At 47.4% G+C, this 18686-nt stretch overlaps 1 protein-coding gene across 4 annotated transcripts in view; it reads left to right on the plus strand.

Annotated features, from left to right (window-relative positions):
* Positions 1–1661: 1661 nt before the first annotated feature.
* IGSF9B (immunoglobulin superfamily member 9B) overlaps positions 1662–18686 on the plus strand; it is a 104528-nt gene continuing 87503 nt past the window's right edge. For all 4 annotated transcript variants that reach the window (XM_073603343.1, XM_073603344.1, XM_073603347.1 and 1 more), the window contains exon 1: positions 1662–1854. In XM_073603343.1, coding sequence (XP_073459444.1) covers positions 1788–1854 — 67 coding nt within the window. In that variant the 5' untranslated portion in view covers positions 1662–1787. The remainder of the gene's footprint in view (positions 1855–18686) is intronic.

The following is an 18686-nucleotide window of genomic DNA, read 5'->3' on the forward strand; positions in this document are numbered from 1 at the left end:
GTATATGGAGTAGAGAAGTATAGAGGGGGTGTAGTATAGTAGAGAAATATATTGGGGAGTAGAGAAGTATATAGGGGGTGTAGTATAGTAGGGGTGTATAGGGACTGGAGAAGTATATAGGGTGTGTAGTATAGTAGAGAAGTGTATAGGGGGTAGTATAGTACAATAGAGAAGTATATAGGGAGTAGAGAAGAATATAGGGGGTGCATAGGGAGTAGAGAAGTATATAGGGGGTGTAGTATAGTACAATAAAGAAGTATATAGGGAGTAGAGGAGTATTTAGGGGGGTATAGGGAATAGAGAAGTATATAGGGGTGTATAGGAAGTAGGGAAGTATAAAGGGGGTGTAGTATAGTACAATAGAGAAGTATATAGGGGGTATATTATAGTAGAGAAGTGTATAGGGGAGTAGAGAGGTGTGTAGGGAGTAGAGAAGTATATAGTATAGTAGAGGGATCGGCGCTGTCTGTGGCGTGTGGTACTGAATTGCGGTGTATGGGGTGTACAGTATATAGGGGTGTATAGGGAGTAGCTAAGTGTATAGGGGTGTAGTATAGTACAATAGAGAAGTGTATAGGGAGTAGAGAAGTATATAGGGGGTGAATAGGGTGTAGAGAATTATATAGGGGTTGTATAGGTAGTAGGGAAGTATATAGGGGGTATAGTAGAGTGGTATATAGGGGGTGTAGTATAGTAGAGAAGTATATAGGGGGTGTAGCATAGTACAATAGAGAAGTATATAGGGAGTAGAGAAGTATATAGGGGGTGTATAAGGAGTAGAGAAGTATATAGGGGGTGTAGTATAGTACAATAAAGAAGTATATAGGGAGTAGAGAAGTATATAGGGGGTGTATAGGGAGTAGAGAAGTATATAGGAGGTGTAGTATAGTACAATAGAAAAGTATATTAGGAGTAGAGAAGTATATATTTGGTGTATTATAGTAGAGAGTTGTATAGGGGAGTAGAGAGGTGTATATGGAGTAGAGAAGTATATAGGGGTGTAGTATAGTACAATAGAGAAGTATATAGGGGGTGAATAGGGTGTAGAGAATTATATAGGGTGTATAGGGAGTAGAGGAGTATATAGGGAGTGTATAGGAGGTAGAAAAGTATATAGAGGGTGTAGTATAGTACAATAGAGAAGTATATAGCATAGTAGAGGGATCGGTGCTGTCCGTGGTGTGTGGTACTGAACAGTATGGGTGTGGGATGTACAGTATATGGGAGGTGTATAGTACAATAGGGAAGTATATAGGGGGTGTAGTGTGGTGTACTGTAGTGTAGTATAGGATAGTGAAGTATACAATAGGATATTATGGTGTGGTTGTGTTGCACAGAGGATCGGCGCTGTCCGCGGTCGGTGGTGCTGAATTGCGGTGTATGGGAAGGGGGGGGGGGGATCCTGTATTCGGTAATGTTCCGGTTCGGGCGGTGATCGGTGGTGGGGGCGGGGAGACCTTGAACGGACAATGTTATCCGGGGCCAGGTGCGGTGCCGGGACAATTCTCGGTGCGGGGACAGAGGAGCCCCGGTGCTAGTTGGGGACCCAGCACTGCGCATGACACTGCGGCTGTCCTTTGGCCTGGCCCCACCCCCACCTTGTTGACTGGCGCCTCCCCCGACCAATCAGCGCCTCCCCTGGAGCGGGGCCGGCCAATGGGCGCGGTGAGGGGGCGGGAGCGGCCGCTATAGTCGGTGTCCGGTGCGGGCAGAGCGGAGATGGAGATCGGAGGGGGATGACACGGCGGGGAGGATGAGGCTCCAGAGCGACCATCGTACGATCTACTATGATCCGCTATGTGCGACATTTCATCGCCGTCATCTTCGCCGTGTGCGCCCCTCCCCGGGCTCAAGGTGAGACCGACCGACCCACCGGAGCTGCCCGCTCTGCCAACTACCCCACTACTTCTGCCTGACAACTACCCTGCACCCCCCTCCTGACTGTGTCCCCCAAACTGTCCTGACCCCAAGGTGCCCCCAACCCCAGATCCCCCCCTATACCCTTCTCTCTGTATACCCCCTCTTCTCTACCCCCTGATACCCCAACCCCCCCCCTCCCTATGATCATAATACCCCCTCTCTTCAGTGTCTGTGCCCCAGAACCCCCGTCTGACCCCCCAGTACCCTAATATACCCCTTCTGTCTCCATTCTAATACTGCAACCCCCCCCCCCACCTCTGGTGACTACTAATACCCCAGTACCCCCCCCTCTCTGCCTTCTTACCCCAGTACCCCAATTATTATTACCCTCCCCTCCCCCCTCCCCTGTCTGTCCTCTAATTCCCCCTTCATGTCTGTCCTGAACTCACTTCCCCATCCTTCCCATCTCTATACTTCAACCACTTCTCCCCCCACCCCCGATGTTCTGCCTTCTAATACCCCAATACTCCCCCCTGTCTGCCCTAATACCCCCCAGTACTATCTCTAGTACCCCCTTCCTCCTGTCTGTCCTCTAATACCCCCCATGTCCTCTCCTCCTTCCTCACCTGCCACCCCCATCTCTTCTCTTCTCATATTCCTGTCTGCCCTAATACCCTCAGTACCCCCTCTGATACCCCAGTACCCCCATTCCTCCTGCCAGCCCTCTGATACCCCCAGTACCCCCTCTGATACCCCAGTACCCCCATTCCTCCTGCCAGCCCTCTGATACCCTCAGTACCCCCTCTGATACCCCAGTACCCCCATTCCTCCTGCCAGCCCTCTGATACCCCCAGTACCCCCTCTGATACCCCAGTACCCCCATTCCTCCTGCCAGCCCTCTGATACCCTCAGTACCCCCTCTGATACCCCAGTACCCCCATTCCTCCTGCCAGCCCTCTGATACCCCCAGTACCCCCTCTGATACCCCAGTACCCCCATTCCTCCTGCCAGCCCTCTGATACCCTCAGTACCCCCTCTGATACCCTCAGTACCCCCTCTGATACCCCAGTACCCCCATTCCTCCTGCCAGCCCTCTGATACCCTCAGTACCCCCTCTGATACCCCAGTACCCCCATTCCTCCTGCCAGCCCTCTAATACCCTCAGTACCCCCTCTGATACCCTCAGTACCCCCAATCCTCCTGCCAGCCCTCTGATACCCTCAGTACCCCCTCTGATACCCCAGTACCCCCATTCCTCCTGCCAGCCCTCTAATACCCTCAGTACCCCCTCTGATACCCTCAGTACCCCCAATCCTCCTGCCAGCCCTCTAATACCCTGTTATGTCTGTACTCCACCCCACCCCCATTTTCTGCCTTCTAATACGCCCTCCTGTTTGCCCTAATACCTTCCAGTACTCTATGCAATACCTCAGTAACCCCCTTCCTCCTGTCTGCTATAACACCCCAGTGTCCCCCCCCCCTCCATCCCCTGTCTGACCTCTGTTACCCCCGTACCCCCCTTCTGTCTGTCCATTAACTTATCTAGAACGCCTCTCCTTCTGCCTGACCTGCCACCCCCATCCCTCATCTCTTCTGTGTTCATACCCCAAAATCTACCCCTTCCTCTCCTAGCACTGTTTGCAACTTTCCCCTCCCCATCAGGGCACTATACAAATCTGAGTACATTGCTGTCTACAAAGGGGACAGTAGAATTATTTTACTGGTTATTTGATGGGCCAGGGGCAGTAGGATTATATTGCTGATCATTGGATGGGGCAGTAGAATTCTCTCTTCTCTCATTGGATGAGGCAGTAGGATTATCTCTCCTCACTAAATGGGGCAGTAGGATTATCTATTTATCGGATGGGACATTAGATTCATCACTCTGATCAGTGGATGGGGAAGTTGGATTATCGCTCCCTATTGGTTGGGGCAATAGGATTATCCCTTCTCATTGGATGGGGCAGTAGTAGATTTATTCCTCTGATCACTGGCTGGGGCAATAGGGTTATCTCTAATCATTGGTTGGGGCAGTAGGATTATCTCTCCGATCACTGGTTGGGGCAGTAGGGTTATCTCTCTGATCGCTTGTTGGGGCAGTAAAGTTGTCTCTCTGATCGCTTGTTGGGGCAGTAGGGTTATCTCTCTGATCACTGGTTGGGGCAGAAGGGTTACAGTGCCTTGCAAAAGTAATTCACCCCCCTTGGCATTTTTCGTGTTTTGTTGCCTCACAACCTGGAATTAACATGGTTTATTTGAAGATTTGCATTATTTAAGTTACTGAACATGCCCACAACTTTGAAGATGTTTTATTTTTTATTGTGAAGCAAACAACAAATAGGACAAAATAACAGAAAAAGTCAATGTGCATAACTGTTCACCCCCCTAAAGTCAATATTTTGTAGAGCCACCTTTTGCGGCTATCACAGCTCTAAGTCGCTTTGGATAAGTCTCTATGATCTTGCCACATCTTACCACTGGGATTTTTGCCCATTCCTCCTTGTAAAACTGCTCCAGCTCCTTCAAGTTGGATGATTTGCACTTGTGAACAGCAATCATTAAGTCTGACCACAGATTTTCTATGGGATTGAGGTCTGGGCTTTGAGTAGGCCATTCCAACACATTTACATGTTTCCCCTTAAACCACTCAAGTGTTGCTTTAGCAGTGTGTTTGGGGTCATTGTCCTGCTGGAAGGAGAACCTCCGTCCTAGCCTCAAATGACACACAGAGTGGTACAGGTTTTGCTCCAGAATATCCCTGTATTTAGCACCATCCATCTTTCCCTCAAGCCAGTTTCCCAGTCCCGATTGCTGAAAAACATCCCCACAGCATGATGCTGCCACCACCATGTCTCACGGTGGGTATGGTGTTCTTTGGGTGATGTGATGTGTTGGGTTTGCACCAGACATAGCGTTTTCTTTGATGGCCAAAAAGTTCAATTTTAGTCTCATCAGACCAGAGCACCTTCCTCCATACATTTTGGGAGTCTCCTACATGCCTTTTTGCAAACTCAAAACGTGCCATTTTGTTTTTTGCTGAAAGTAATGGCTTTCTTCTGGCCACTCTGCCATAAAGCCCAATTCTATGGAGCGTACGGCTTATTGTCGTCCTATGTACAGATACTCCAGTCTCTGCTGTGGAACTCTGCAGCTCCTCCAGGGTTACCTTAGGTCTCTGTGCTGCCTCTCTGATTAATGCCCTCCTTGCCCAGTCCATGAGTTTTGGTGTGCGGCCGTCTCTTGGCAGGTTTGCTGTTGTGCCATGTTCTTTCCATTTGGTTATGATAGATTTGATGGTGCGCCTAGGGATCATCAAAGATTTGGATATTTTTTTATAACCTAACCCTGACTTGTACTTCTCAACAACATTGTCTCTTACTTGTTTGGAGAGTTCCTTGGTCTTCATGGCAGTGTTTGGTTAGTGGTGCCTCTTACTTAGGTGTTGCAGCCTCCGGGGCCTTTCAAAAAGATGTGTATATGTAATGACAGATCATGTGACACTTAGATTGCACACAGGTGGACATCATTTCACTAATTATGTGACTTCTGAAGGTAATTGGTTGCACCAGAGCTTTTTATGGGCTTCATAACAAAGGGGGGTGAATACAAACGAACATGTCAATTATCAGTTTTTTATTTCTGAAAAATACTTTTATGTATATATTTTTCTAATTTTACTTCACCAACTTAGACTATTGTGTTCTGATCCATCACATATAATTCAGATTAAAAAAAAACAAAAACATTGAACTAAAGGTTGTAAAATAACAAAATAGGTAAAAGGCCAAGGGGGTGAATACTTGTTGCAAGGCACTGTATCTCTCAGATCACTGATTGGGGCAGTAGGGTTATCTCTCTGATCACTGGTTGTGGCAGTAGGGTTATCTCTCTGATCACTGGTTGTGGCAGTAGGGTTATCTCTCTGATCACTGGTTGGGGCAGTAGGGTTATCTCTCTGATCACTGGTTGGGGCAGTAGGGTTATCTCTCTGATCACTGGTTGGGGCAGTAGGGTTATCTCTCTGATCACTGGTTGGGGCAGTAGGGTTATCTCTCTGATCACTGGTTGGGGCAGTAGGGTTATCTCTCTGATCACTGGTTGGGGCAGTAGGGTTATCTCTCTGATCACTGGTTGGGGCAGTAGGGTTATCGCTCTGATCATTGATTGGGGCAGTAGGGTTATCTGGCTGATCACTGGTTGGGGCAGTAAGGTTATCTCTCCAATCACTGGTTGGGGCAGTGATTACTGGTTGGGGCAGTAGGATTATCTGGCTGATCACTCTTTGGGGCAGTAGTGTTATCTCTCTGATCACTGGTTGGGGCAGTAAGGTTATCTCTCTGATCACTGGTTGGGGCAGTAAGGTTATCTCTCTGATCACTGGTTGTGGCAGTAGGGATATCTCTGTGATCACTGGTTGTGGCAGTAGGGTTATCTCTCTGATCACTGGTTTTGGCAGTAGGGTTATCTCTCTGATCACTGGTTGTGGCAGTAGGGTTATCTCTCTGATCACTGGTTGTGGCAGTAGGGTTATCTCTCTGATCACTGGTTGTGGCAGTAGGGTTATCTCTCTGATCACTGGTTGTGGCAGTAGGGTTATCTCTCTGATCACTGGTTGTGGCAATAGGGTTATCTCTCTGATCACTGGTTGTGGCAGTAGGGTTATCTCTCTGATCACTGGTTGTGGCAGTAGGGTTATCTCTCTGATCACTGGTTGTGGCAGTAGGGTTATCTCTCTGATCACTGGTTGATGCAGTAGGGTTATCTCTCTGATCACTGGTTGTGGCAGTAGGGTTATCTCTCTGATCACTGGTTGTGGCAGTAGGGTTACCTCTCTGATCACTGGTTGGGGCAGTGGATGGGGCCGTAGGGTTATCTCTTTGCTCATTGGATGTGGGTTGTGTCCATAGAGGTGTCGTGCTCTCTTGTGGAACATATCAGTCGCAGGACATCCCATATCCAGGTGTTGGCACTTCCTAACCTGCAGCAGTTGTTGGCATTTGCAGCACCGCAGTGGAGTCTGCCTTGGCATCATAGTTTTGTACAGGCTAGGCCTTGGCAGAAGCACAGAGAGGGCAGAGGAGGGACACAGAGTAAGCTGAAATTTCCCTTTATGTTGTGTGACCCCGCCATGTCCTCTCCAGCTCTCCTGTGCCATTCTGTGTATTTGATGGGAGCGATGAGGAAGGGGTTAATGGATGGCTGCTGCAGAGTGATAGTGAGCGGACTGTCCATGCAGCAGGGGCGGTGAAGGACTGTGACCGGGAGGGCTGTGGGGTGCTGACAGGCTCCACGTTTTTATCTTGTCAAATCTCATTAGTGTGAGTCAGTGTCACAAGTCGTGTAGAAGCACAGGAGGGAGATGACGGTCGGAGAGCGGAGGCTCTGGATGATGTCATCTGTAATTCATGAATTCAGTGCCATGTGACGGGCGGCTTGTCCCGGGTGGTTTTGGGTGGAGTTCGGAAAGGACAGATAGATATGGCAGAGCGTGTGAGGGATCGGTTCATTAGGGGGGGGGGGGGGGGGGATCCGGTCACGTCATTAGATGCGTGTGTCAAAGAAAGTTGGCATGACCGACTTGCCGAGGAGACCTCACCTGGAGGCACCGCGTATTCCTGGGAACCTTCTTTAGAGGCTTAACCCTTCCTCTGCCAGCTCCTCTGTGCCTCCCATCAGGTACCAGTCGGCTGCGGTGTTTCCAGCAGTGAAGGGGTTAATTTGTCTTGCGCACTGATTTAAAGGCCGCTGATTGATGACAGCTTGAAGTTTCCACCAGTAATTGCAGAAATGATCTTTGCTGAGCGTGGGATCCCTCCCCGCTCAGTCCTCCGGGCACAGAGACCGTAGTCTGCAGGAAGAGGGCAATACAATTTGGCTGCACTATTGGCAGTGCTGAGAGGAAATGACATTTTCCTGCTGGGGGAATTCAGTGATTGGTGGAGAAGCTCACTTTGCCATCACTAAGGTTCGATGTGTGTGGGGGAGGGGGGCTTACATCATTACAAATGAGTGTTCTGCTCCATATATTAGGACAGGGGTCTTCAAACTACAGCCCTCCAGTTGTTCAGGAACTACAATGCCCACCATGCCTAGTCATGTCTGTGAATGTCAGAGTTTTACAATGCCTCATGGGACGTGTAGTTCCGCAACAGCTGGAGAGCCGTAGTTTGAAGATTCCTGTATTAGGATGTTGCCGATGTAATCCATTTGAGCAGGTAGTGTGATGTCCCGTATTTACAGCACTGATTGACTTGGAGGAAGAGTTGTGTGAGTGCCCCCAGGGCTGGAGCTCCAGGAACTTTCAATGTCTCTCTGTGTGGGTGATGCTGAGCAGAGCATGATGGGTACATTGTAATAATTGTGCAGAGTCTGGGATCCCCCTTGATCTCAGCAGGCAACCACAAGGCCCAAGACAGATTGGACACACCATGTGTGCATCTCCACAGGGGACTTCTGGATTTAAGGGCCCATTTATACAAGATGCAGGTTGGTTGGATGCTGGGACCCCACCTGTGGTCTCATCATTCGCCTGCATATTCACTTCCTTCCTTGTTGGCACTGAGACATGTGGAGCACTTCCCCCATTTCCTGTGGACACTCAGGTCAAGAAGTGAAGTGAGTACTGGCTCCAGTTTTATGGTATGGTGGTGATCCGGGCACACAAATGACTCTTATGCCGTGTACACACGGGCGGACTTTTCGGCATCAAAGGTCCGACGGTCTTTCCGATGGACTTTTGACGGACTTCCGACGGACTTTTGAACGAACGGACTTGGCTACACACGATCACACCAAAGTCCGATGGATTCGTACGTGATGACATACGACCGGACTAAAATAAGGAAGTTCGTAGCCAGTAGCCAATAGCTGCCCTATCCTCGGTTTTCGTCCGTCGGACTAGCATACAGACGAGCGGATTTCTCGATAGGAACTGGGTGCGGTGGAGTTCCGGCAAAAAGATTTGAAACATGTTCCAAATCTAAAGTCCGTCTGATTTTCGACTGAAAAAGTCAGCTGCAGGTCCGATGAAGCCCACACACGGTCGGATTGTCCGACGGATTTGTTCCGTCGGACCAGTCTGGTCGAAAAGTCCGCCGGTGTGTACACGGCATAAGCCTGCATCTGTCCATATACAAGGAATACTTCTAGTACTAAGTCATTGGTTGGGAATGAGGGGGGGGGGGCAAGTTGTATTCACACAGGAGCCCTTTGCTGCCTCCATGCTCTATGAATGCCATCAATCCTCTGACCAGGAGAATTCAAGTAGAACTGTAGGCAAAACTTTTTTTTTTTTTTTTTCATTTTAGATACAATAAGGAAGGATTAGAAGCCATGCATGTTATTTTCTGCCATCTGTGTCAAATTGGAACGATTACCTTCACTTCCTGCCCCATAGCCAAAACAGGAAGTGTGAGGAAATCCCTGCAAATTAAAGGAATCCCTTTGGGAAAGGCCAAGATTTCCCCCTTATTACTGTTCTAGGGACAACCCAAAATGTGGGATTTTCTTTTACTTTCAATGATGGAAAAAAAATTTAAAGTTTTGCCTTTATGCACTGGTAGAATTTTATGTTACATTTTTTTTCCTATTTCAGGAATGTTTGATTTTCCAATCGTTAGTGAGGTTAAATTGACATGCAGTGACGAGAAACTTCGAAGGAGCAAGGATGGTAAATTTCCAGCAGTGGATGTAGTTTTTGTCTGGGAAAGTCCATTCATTCTGGCTGTAGATGACACTAAACAGACTCTCCACCCAGAATTTCTGGTGTCTGATAGGTGATAGAGATTTAAAGTATAAACTAAAGGCAAACTTCTTTTTTTTTTTAGTTTTGGATAGAGTGGAGAGGAAATAGAACGCCTATTAGGTTTTTATTGCTCTCTGTGCCCCTGTTACGAGAATGAATCTCACTATTTTTCCTGTTTACCATTATCATTGAAAGTGAAAGTAAAAGAAAATCCCACATTTTGGGTTGTCCATAGAAAAGTAATAGAGGGGAAATTTTTCAATGGGGACACTAGTTTGCAGGGATTTCCTCGCTTCCTGTTTTGGCTATGGGACAGGAAGTGAAGGTAAATCTCCCCAACAAGGTGGCAAAAATGGCCTGTAGTTCTTCTTTAAAGTGTCTAACCATATCTTTTCAAGGACTCCGCGTTGAGTTTCCTCATGTTAAACTGCCTCTATGAGTTGCCATGCTCCACCTGTATATGAAATATCACTTTTTGGTGCCTCAGGGCAGACTGTCCATCTTTTCAATGGCTGTGTACGTCATATTTTATAATCACTGGGTCTAGGATGGCATGATGTCCACTTCTCAGGCAATGCTCTGCTCCCGTCCTCAATACCCCCAGTACCGTGCTTTCTCTTTTACCCAGGTATGGGAAGAGATACATTAATAATGTGTTGCTAGTTCCATCTGTGTTTAGTTTGGGAGGAAAACCAAAAAGCATGCACTATTTGCAGGTCATGGGGCCAGAGTAACACCACTGTTCCTTATGGAGCACTGTGGAATATTGGGAGCTATTATATTCTGTGTATGATGAGCAGTGCATTGTGGGATATTGAGTACCATGAAATCCTGTGTGTGGTGAGTAGTGCATGGTGGGATATCGGGTGCCATGACTTCTTGCGCATTGTGTGATATTGGAAGCCCTGACATCCTTTGTATGATGGGCAGTGTGTTGTGAGATATTGGGCACCATTATGTCTTCTGTCTTCTGACCTCCCACATCTCAGACTTGAGAATTCCCTGAAGTGGATTCGGCGCCGGTCAGTCCTGGGAATCTTCTAGTGGGCACTCTGTATATCTCAGGCTTGGAAATGGCCAAGATGGAACTCTGGGCCTCTCATGCCGAGAATTTCCAAGATGGGACTCAGCAATTCTTAGGCCATGGAATGCTCTGAATGAGACTCCACACTTCTCTGAAGCGAAGGACATCCTAGCTAGTTAAGTTGTATATTCTTCCTGCTCAAGTTGCTTAAGTCTTTCTGTAGTTTCCTATAAACTGTGAAAGATGGAACTAGCAGGGTTTCCACTTCCATTTTTGTCAATGACCCTGTAATTGATGCCATGCCACATGTGTCTTGCCTGGGGTCTGTGTTATTTTGTCTCATCACTGCTGTCAGTAAACTTCTGCAGATTACACAATATTTCATTGCTGTCATGTCTACCAATGACGGTTCCATTTCTTCTCCGGGTTATTAGAAGATTCAATCCTTTTGTTTAGTTCACTACATGATATAGTTAATAGCCTGAAACATGCCACTTCTATAACTTCTGCTCTCCTTCCGCTGACCCTCTCTGCTCTCCTTCCGCTGACCCTCTCTGCTCTCCTTCCGCTGACCCTCTCTGCTCTCCTTCCGCTGACCCTCTCTGCTCTCCTTCCGCTGACCCTCTCTGCTCTCCTTCCGCTGACCCTCTCTGCTCTCCTTCCGCTGACCCTCTCTGCTCTCCTTCCGCTGACCCTCTCTGCTCTCCTTCCGCTGACCCTCTCTGCTCTCCTTCCGCTGACCCTCTCTGCTCTCCTTCCGCTGACCCTCTCTGCTCTCCTTCCGCTGACCTTCTCTGCTCTCCTTCCGCTGACCCTCTCTGCTCTCCTTCCGCTGACCCTCTCTGCTCTCCTTCCGCTGACCCTCTCTGCTCTCCTTCCGCTGACCCTCTCTGCTCTCCTTCCGCTGACCCTCTCTGCTCTCCTTCCGCTGACCCTCTCTGCTCTCCTTCCGCTGACCCTCTCTGCTCTCCTTCCGCTGACCCTCTCTGCTCTCCTTCCGCTGACCCTCTCTGCTCTCCTTCCGCTGACCCTCTCTGCTCTCCTTCCGCTGACCCTCTCTGCTCTCCTTCCGCTGACCCTCTCTGCTCTCCTTCCGCTGACCCTCTCTGCTCTCCTTCCGCTGACCTTCTCTGCTCTCCTTTCGCTGACCTTCTCTGCTCTCCTTTCGCTGACCTTCTCTGCTCTCCTTTCGCTGACCTTCTCTGCTCTCCTTTCGCTGACCTTCTCTGCTCTCCTTTCGCTGACCTTCTCTGCTCTCCTTTCGCTGACCTTCTCTGCTCTCCTTTCGCTGACCTTCTCTGCTCTCCTTTCGCTGACCTTCTCTGCTCTCCTTTCGCTGACCTTCTCTGCTCTCCTTTCGCTGACCTTCTCTGCTCTCCTTTCGCTGACCTTCTCTGCTCTCCTTTCGCTGACCTTCTCTGCTCTCCTTTCGCTGACCTTCTCTGCTCTCCTTTCGCTGACCTTCTCTGCTCTCCTTTCGCTGACCCTCTCTGCTCTCCTTGTGCGCATGGACCCTCACTGCTCTCCCTCCGTGGACCCTCTCTGCTCTCCTTGTGCGCATGAACCCTCTCTGCTCTCCTTGTGCGCATGAACCCTCTCTGCTCTCCTTGTGCGCATGGACCCTCTCTGCTCTCCTTGTGCGCATGCACCCTCTCTGCTCTTCTTGCACACACACGCTCTACATCAGTGACCTCCTAATTGCGGCCCAGGGGCTAGAAGCAGCCCTTTGCTTGCTTTAACCCAGCCCCTGGAGCACTATTTCTATCCACCAATACCAACAATTGGGCATAATTCCCAATGACACCAATGATGAGACACAATTCTTCACAATGATACAGATGGGGCACAATTCCTCCCACTGACACAAACGATGAGGCATGGCTTATTCACACTGACATTGGGATCTTTACTCCCAATGGCCTTAGTCTGGCCCTCCTTAGGTGTGAAGGATAGTAAACTGGTCCTTTTGCTTAGAAAGTTTGTAGACTTCTGCTCTACACTCTTCTTCCCTAAGTGCTCCATACTTCCCCTCTGCAGACCCTTTGCATCCTCCTTCCACAGACTCTCCAACACCTTCCTTGTCTTCTCACAATCAGTACTCTGCTTCTGCTTCCAAACTTCCCTCTGTGGGGAGAACTTCAAACACTGTGGATTAGGAGGAAGTGTTCAACTCATGATATTCTCCAGTAACTCTGTTCTCAGGCTCCACTCTGTATGCAGGAGGTAGAATTCCTAATCCCTCAACCTTGTGTAACCTCCATCTCTGTTCTGAGTGCTGACTTGTTAGACAGCCCAGAGTTCACTTCTGGCCAGCCTGTGTAACTTAAATGCTTCTTTATTGCTGGTTCTCTGCAATGCAAGCTCCTGTGATCACAGCCATTATCTCATATATTTTTGTTTTTTTTATAGTAAACTTTCAACCTAAACTTCATTTTTTTTTTTTTTTTTTTTTTTTCTAGAGCTTCTGATACCCCCACTGTTGAGATTTTCCTGCATTTCTGTCCACATCTCCTTGACTGAGGGAAACATTCTCAACTTTGATCTTTGTTACCAGAACACGTGTCCACGTTGAAAGATTCCCGTTCACACCCGGGTCTAGGGACCTCCATAACATTTTGTATGCTTCCTCACTTTCTCTCTTACCAGGACAATTAGAGAGGCTAAATCTTTTAGTGGAGATACAGTCCATGCATTGGCCGTAGCAGAGACAAATCTTTCCCACATGGTGCAGCTAAACTGTCATATTGCCGTATTTAAAGTCCTACTCCAGCCAAAATGTTCTATGGTATTATGAATGGAGTGGTGAGGAGTTGGGGAGATTTCCTCTTAGTAAACGGTTAGAACATTTTATTCCCTTCTGTACCTTCTTGTAATGGTGGCAACTGATTCCAAAATTTCTTGTATGGGAGACAGGAAGTGAGGTGAAATCGCTACAATGAGGTCACAGAAAAAATACCTGACAACTTTTTACTCTTGCTGAAGCAATATGAAACTGAAAACAGATTTTGGCTAGAAACAGGCTTTTTTTTGCCAATCTGTGTTCACCTCCAATCCTCAGATTTCCATGTCACCTCTGATCCTCCAGCTTCCATGTCCAATCCTCAGCCTTCAATGTCCTCCCCAATCCTCAGCCTTCCATGTCACCTCTGATTTTCCGCCTTCCATGACCCGATCCTCAGCCTTCCATGTCACCTCTGATTTTCCGCCTTCCATGACCAGATCCTTAGCTTTCCATGTCACCTCTGATTTACCGCCTTCCATGCCAGACCCGATCCTTAGCCTTCCATGTCACCTATAATCCTCATCCTGCCACATCACCCTGATCCTTGATTCACCTTCCATGTCACATCCGATCCCTAGCCTTCCATGTCACCTATAATCCTCAGTCTCTCATGTCCACCTTGTATAACCTGGAGGACAGTAAGGTGAGGAGCAAAAACATTTACCCCCCCCCCCTCCAATCATTGTTTTATACATGTCCTTCATGTAACTCTTCACGTGTTTATCTCAGATTCAGGCCAACACCACCCTGTATCTGTGCCGGTACGGGAACACCTCTCACTGTTGCCTCTTCCCATCCACATCTTTTAAGCAGATAAAGTTTATTTATAGATTTATGAGGATTTTTTTTTCTCTTTTTACAACTCTCCACTTAAAATTCTGATCTCAAATCGTAGTAAACAAGTTTGACTAGCGAGAAGGAGTGTTTGTTGCCAAGTGGCAGCTATAGCTCACACAGCGGCCCACGCGGACGCCCACTCACGCGTGTGTATTGATACAAAACATCTTGTAACTTCTCATAGCTGGGTATCACTTTCCATGGCGGGACCAGGAATGTAGCCAGAAGGGATCCCTGTCATCATATCATTGTTTTGACAATGTTGACTTTTTTTTTTCCCAGAAAGTATGCTAATGAACCAAAAAAGCTGAATTGTCTTCCAGCTGAACTTTTGTTTCTCCTGGCGTATGCATGAAAGTTGCTTCTAATAATGAAGCTTGGATATGCTGGAAAGGCCTCAAGTTAATGAGTGAAATGTCTGATCAGAGGCAGATAGGACAAGAAGCAGTTGACATAGTTTGGTGGCATATATAGAGGTCATCTATGTTCAAAACACACAGAGCATAAATAAGGATCTCTTGAATTGGGGCTCTGCTTAGTAAAACTTGTTGGTGAACTTACTTAAAGTGGTGTTCCGGCCAAAATTATACTTTTTAAATAAAAATACCCCTATAATACACAAGCTTAATGTATTCTAGTAAAGTTAGTCTGTAAACTAAGGTCTGTTTTGTTAGTTTATAGCAGTAGTTTGTTATTTTATAAACTTACAGCAGGCTGTGGCCATCTTAAGTGTGGGCATCTGAAGCCAGACTGTATTTCTTTCTGGGGCTCATCCTTGCAGATCGGCAGTGTCAGAGGAAGTTGCTGCCCCTTCCCAGAAGACATTGCAAACAGGAAATGATGCCATGGGCCACGGCCAGGGAGGAGGAAGTGAAAAATGAATACAGCAGATATACAGTAGGTGCTGAGAAAAAAAATTAAAAATATCCAATTCGTTTACAGTGCACCGCTTAGTGAGGGATGCTGAAGAGTTGTAAAAGTGGGTGGAACTCCACTTTAATCACATGTTATGTCCCCTGCTGTTCCCTTTTCCCTGCACCAGGGCTTGCAGATCCAAGCTGCTTTGTATAATCAAATGATGGAGATGGAAGAGGACTGGGAATCTTATTGAACGGCACTGTACAGAATTGCAGTTTTGTTTTCTTAACCTTATAGAAGCAGGACATTGTCAGGCTTCATTTCCTGGCGTAGGCCCAAAACATTACAGATCCTCAGGCCCCTTTCACACGGTCTGTCCATTTTTCATCCATCTGTTGACGTACTCCTATGGGCAAATGGATTTAAATGGATGGTCATCCGTTTACATCCAAATCCATTCTAAGAGTGTGGCAAATCCAGGGCCATGCACTCTTCCCAATATTTTAGAAAAAAGGTTAAAAGACTTTCATTTCTTGCAGTTCGGTTTTCAATCCGTCATGTACTTATATAGCTCTAATAACTAATAAAGTGATCCTTTTTTTTTTTTTTTTTTGATGAATGGTGGTTGTAGGAGCCCTGCATGTAAAAAAGCAAGTTTTCTTTGAGAAGATTAGGCGCACTTGCTGAATCTAGTGAGCTGTGGAATGTCACACTTAGAAGGTGGCAGGGAGATGTGATCACAGCTGTATGTAGGCCATGTCATATATTAACAGGCGCCTGTAGTGTGAGCTGTGTGTGCAGCACTTATCTCATATTGGAGTCACAGTAATTCCTGCCATAACCCCCAACATACACCTCCCATACCTGTATTAGTTACTTGGCTTCAGCACCACAGACAGCTCCCCTCAGTGACACTGATCATAAAAACTTGCCCTTCTGATGATCCGCTAGCACTGATGGTCTCATTAATGCCTACAAAGCACTGCATGTCTCAGAGGGGGTCAGGTATTGATGTCTGTGTCAGAGCTGATCAGGTATTGATGTCTGTGTCAGAGCTGATCAGGTATTGATGTCTGTGTCAGAGCTGATCAGGTATTGATGTCTGTGTCAGAGCTGATCAGGTATTGATGTCTGTGTCAGAGCTGATCAGGTGACGATGTCTGTGTCAGAGCTGATCAGGTGACGATGTCTGTGTCAGAGCTGATCAGGTGACCATGTCTGTGTCAGAGCTGATCAGGTATTGATGTCTGTGTCAGAGGGGATCAGGTATTGATGTCTGTGTCAGAGCTGATCAGGTGACGATGTCTGTGTCAGAGGGGATCAGGTATTGATGTCTGTGTCAGAGGGGATCAGGTATTGATGTCTGTGTCAGAGGGGATCAGGTATTGATGTCTGTGTTGGAGCTGATTAGGTGGCACTGTTGGGCTCAGAAATGATTAGATAACACTTTTGGTGTCGGAAGTGATTAGATAACATTGTTGATGTCAGAGGTAATCAAGTAACCCTGTGTCAGAGGTAATCAGGTAATGGGTTCTTGTATGTGTATGGATTTTGTGTCTGGTGTTTTCATTTTTCATGGTTGATTGGGTGGCGTTGTCACTCTTGCAGGTGATCCAGCAGCAAGGCTTATGTCATTGGTTATCCAATAGCTTTGTCAGTCTGTGAGGTGATCTGATATCATTGTTGGTCTTGGTGATCCAGTTAAGGTGGTGTTTTTTTTTTAAAGGTCATCTGGTATTATTGGTTTTGGGTGATTCCGTTAAGAAGCTGATCTCAGAGGTGATCTGGTACTGTTGTTGATCTTTGGTAATTCAGGTAAGAGGTTGGAGGTGATCCAGTTTAGTTATTGGGCTTGGAGGTCATCTGGTAGCACTGGTGAACTTGGAAGTGGTGTGGTAATGTTATCACTCTAGAGGGTGGCAGCACTGGTGTTGCTTGAAATGAAGTAACACTGTCAGTCTCAGAATTGATCAGATGGAGTTGGGGGGGCGGGGCGGGCATTTTCTTATCACTGCAGATATACAGCTCTCTATAATGTATGGGGGGACAGGACACCCCCCTTTTTTTACTCAATATACATCCTTGTACAATGTATGGAGGAGGGGTACGACACCCTTTCTTATTGCTACAGACTCGGTTCTGTATAATGTATGGGGGGGGGGGGGCAAGGACACCCCTTTTAATCACTTTAGATGCAGCTCTGTTCAATGTGTGGGATCGGCAACAGGACACCCTCCAATAGCTTATTCCCCGCAGTTATTACCGTTTGTATCTCTTGACCCTCCCTCTTAGATTGTAAGCTCTGTATACATTTACCCCTGGATGTTGTAAGGCATCAGAAAAGAGCATTAACAACAAATCTATCTTTATCGTGAAGAGTTCCTTCTTCAGTGTCCCTTCACCTATAGGGAGTAACCTCCAGTTTTGGGTGGCGTAATGTAAAACATTGCTTTTTTTTTTTTTAATGTGGCAAATCATAAAAAATTGAAAGAGGACTGGACCCCCCCTTCTCTGCTCTGTATAATGTATAGGAAGACTGGACCCCCCCCCCTTCTCTGCTCTGTATAATGTATAGGAGGACTGGACCCCCCCTTCTCTGCTCTGTATAATGTATAGGAAGACTGGACCCCCCTTCTCTGCTCTGTATAATGTATAGGAGGACTGGACCCCCCCTTCTCTGCTCTGTATAATGTATAGGAGGACTGGACCCCCCCTTCTCTGCTCTGTATAATGTATAGGAGGACTGGACCCCCCCTCTCTGCTCTGTATAATGTATAGGAGGACTGGACCCCCCCTTCTCTGCTCTGTATAATGTATAGGAGGACTGGACCCCCCCTTCTCTGCTCTGTATAATGTATAGGAGGACTGGACCCCCCCTCTCTGCTCTGTATAATGTATAGGAGGACTGGACCCCCCCTTCTCTGCTCTGTATAATGTATAGGAGGACTGGACCCCCCCTTCTCTGCTCTGTATAATGTATAGGAAGACTGGACCCCCCTTCTCTGCTCTGTATAATGTATAGGAAGACTGGACCCCCCCTTCTCTGCTCTGTATAATGTATAGGAAGACTGGACCCCCCCTTCTCTGCTCTGTATAATGTATAGGAGGACTGGACCCCCCCTTCTCTGCTCTGTATAATGTATAGGAGGACTGGACCCCCCCTTCTCTGCTCTGTATAATGTATAGGAAGACTGGACCCCCCTTCTCTGCTCTGTATAATGTATAGGAGGACTGGACCCCCCTTCTCTGCTCTGTATAATGTATAGGAAGACTGGACCCCCCTTCTCTGCTCTGTATAATGTATAGGAGGACTGGACCCCCCCCCTTCTCTACTCTGTATAATGTATAGGAGGAATGCCCCCCCCCCCCTTCTCTGCTCTGTATAATGTATAGGAGGAATGGACCCCCCCCCCTTCTCTGCTCTGTATAATGTATAGGAGGAATGGACCCCCCCCCCCTTCTCTGCTCTGTATAATGTATAGGTGGACTAGACCCCCCTTCTCTGCTCTGTATAATGTATAGGAGGACTGGACCCCCCCCCTTCTCTGCTCTGTATAATGTATAGGAAGACTGGACCCCCC

Source organism: Aquarana catesbeiana, linkage group LG10 (genome assembly GCF_042186555.1).
Source record: "Aquarana catesbeiana isolate 2022-GZ linkage group LG10, ASM4218655v1, whole genome shotgun sequence".
Lineage (NCBI taxonomy): Eukaryota > Metazoa > Chordata > Amphibia > Anura > Ranidae > Aquarana > Aquarana catesbeiana.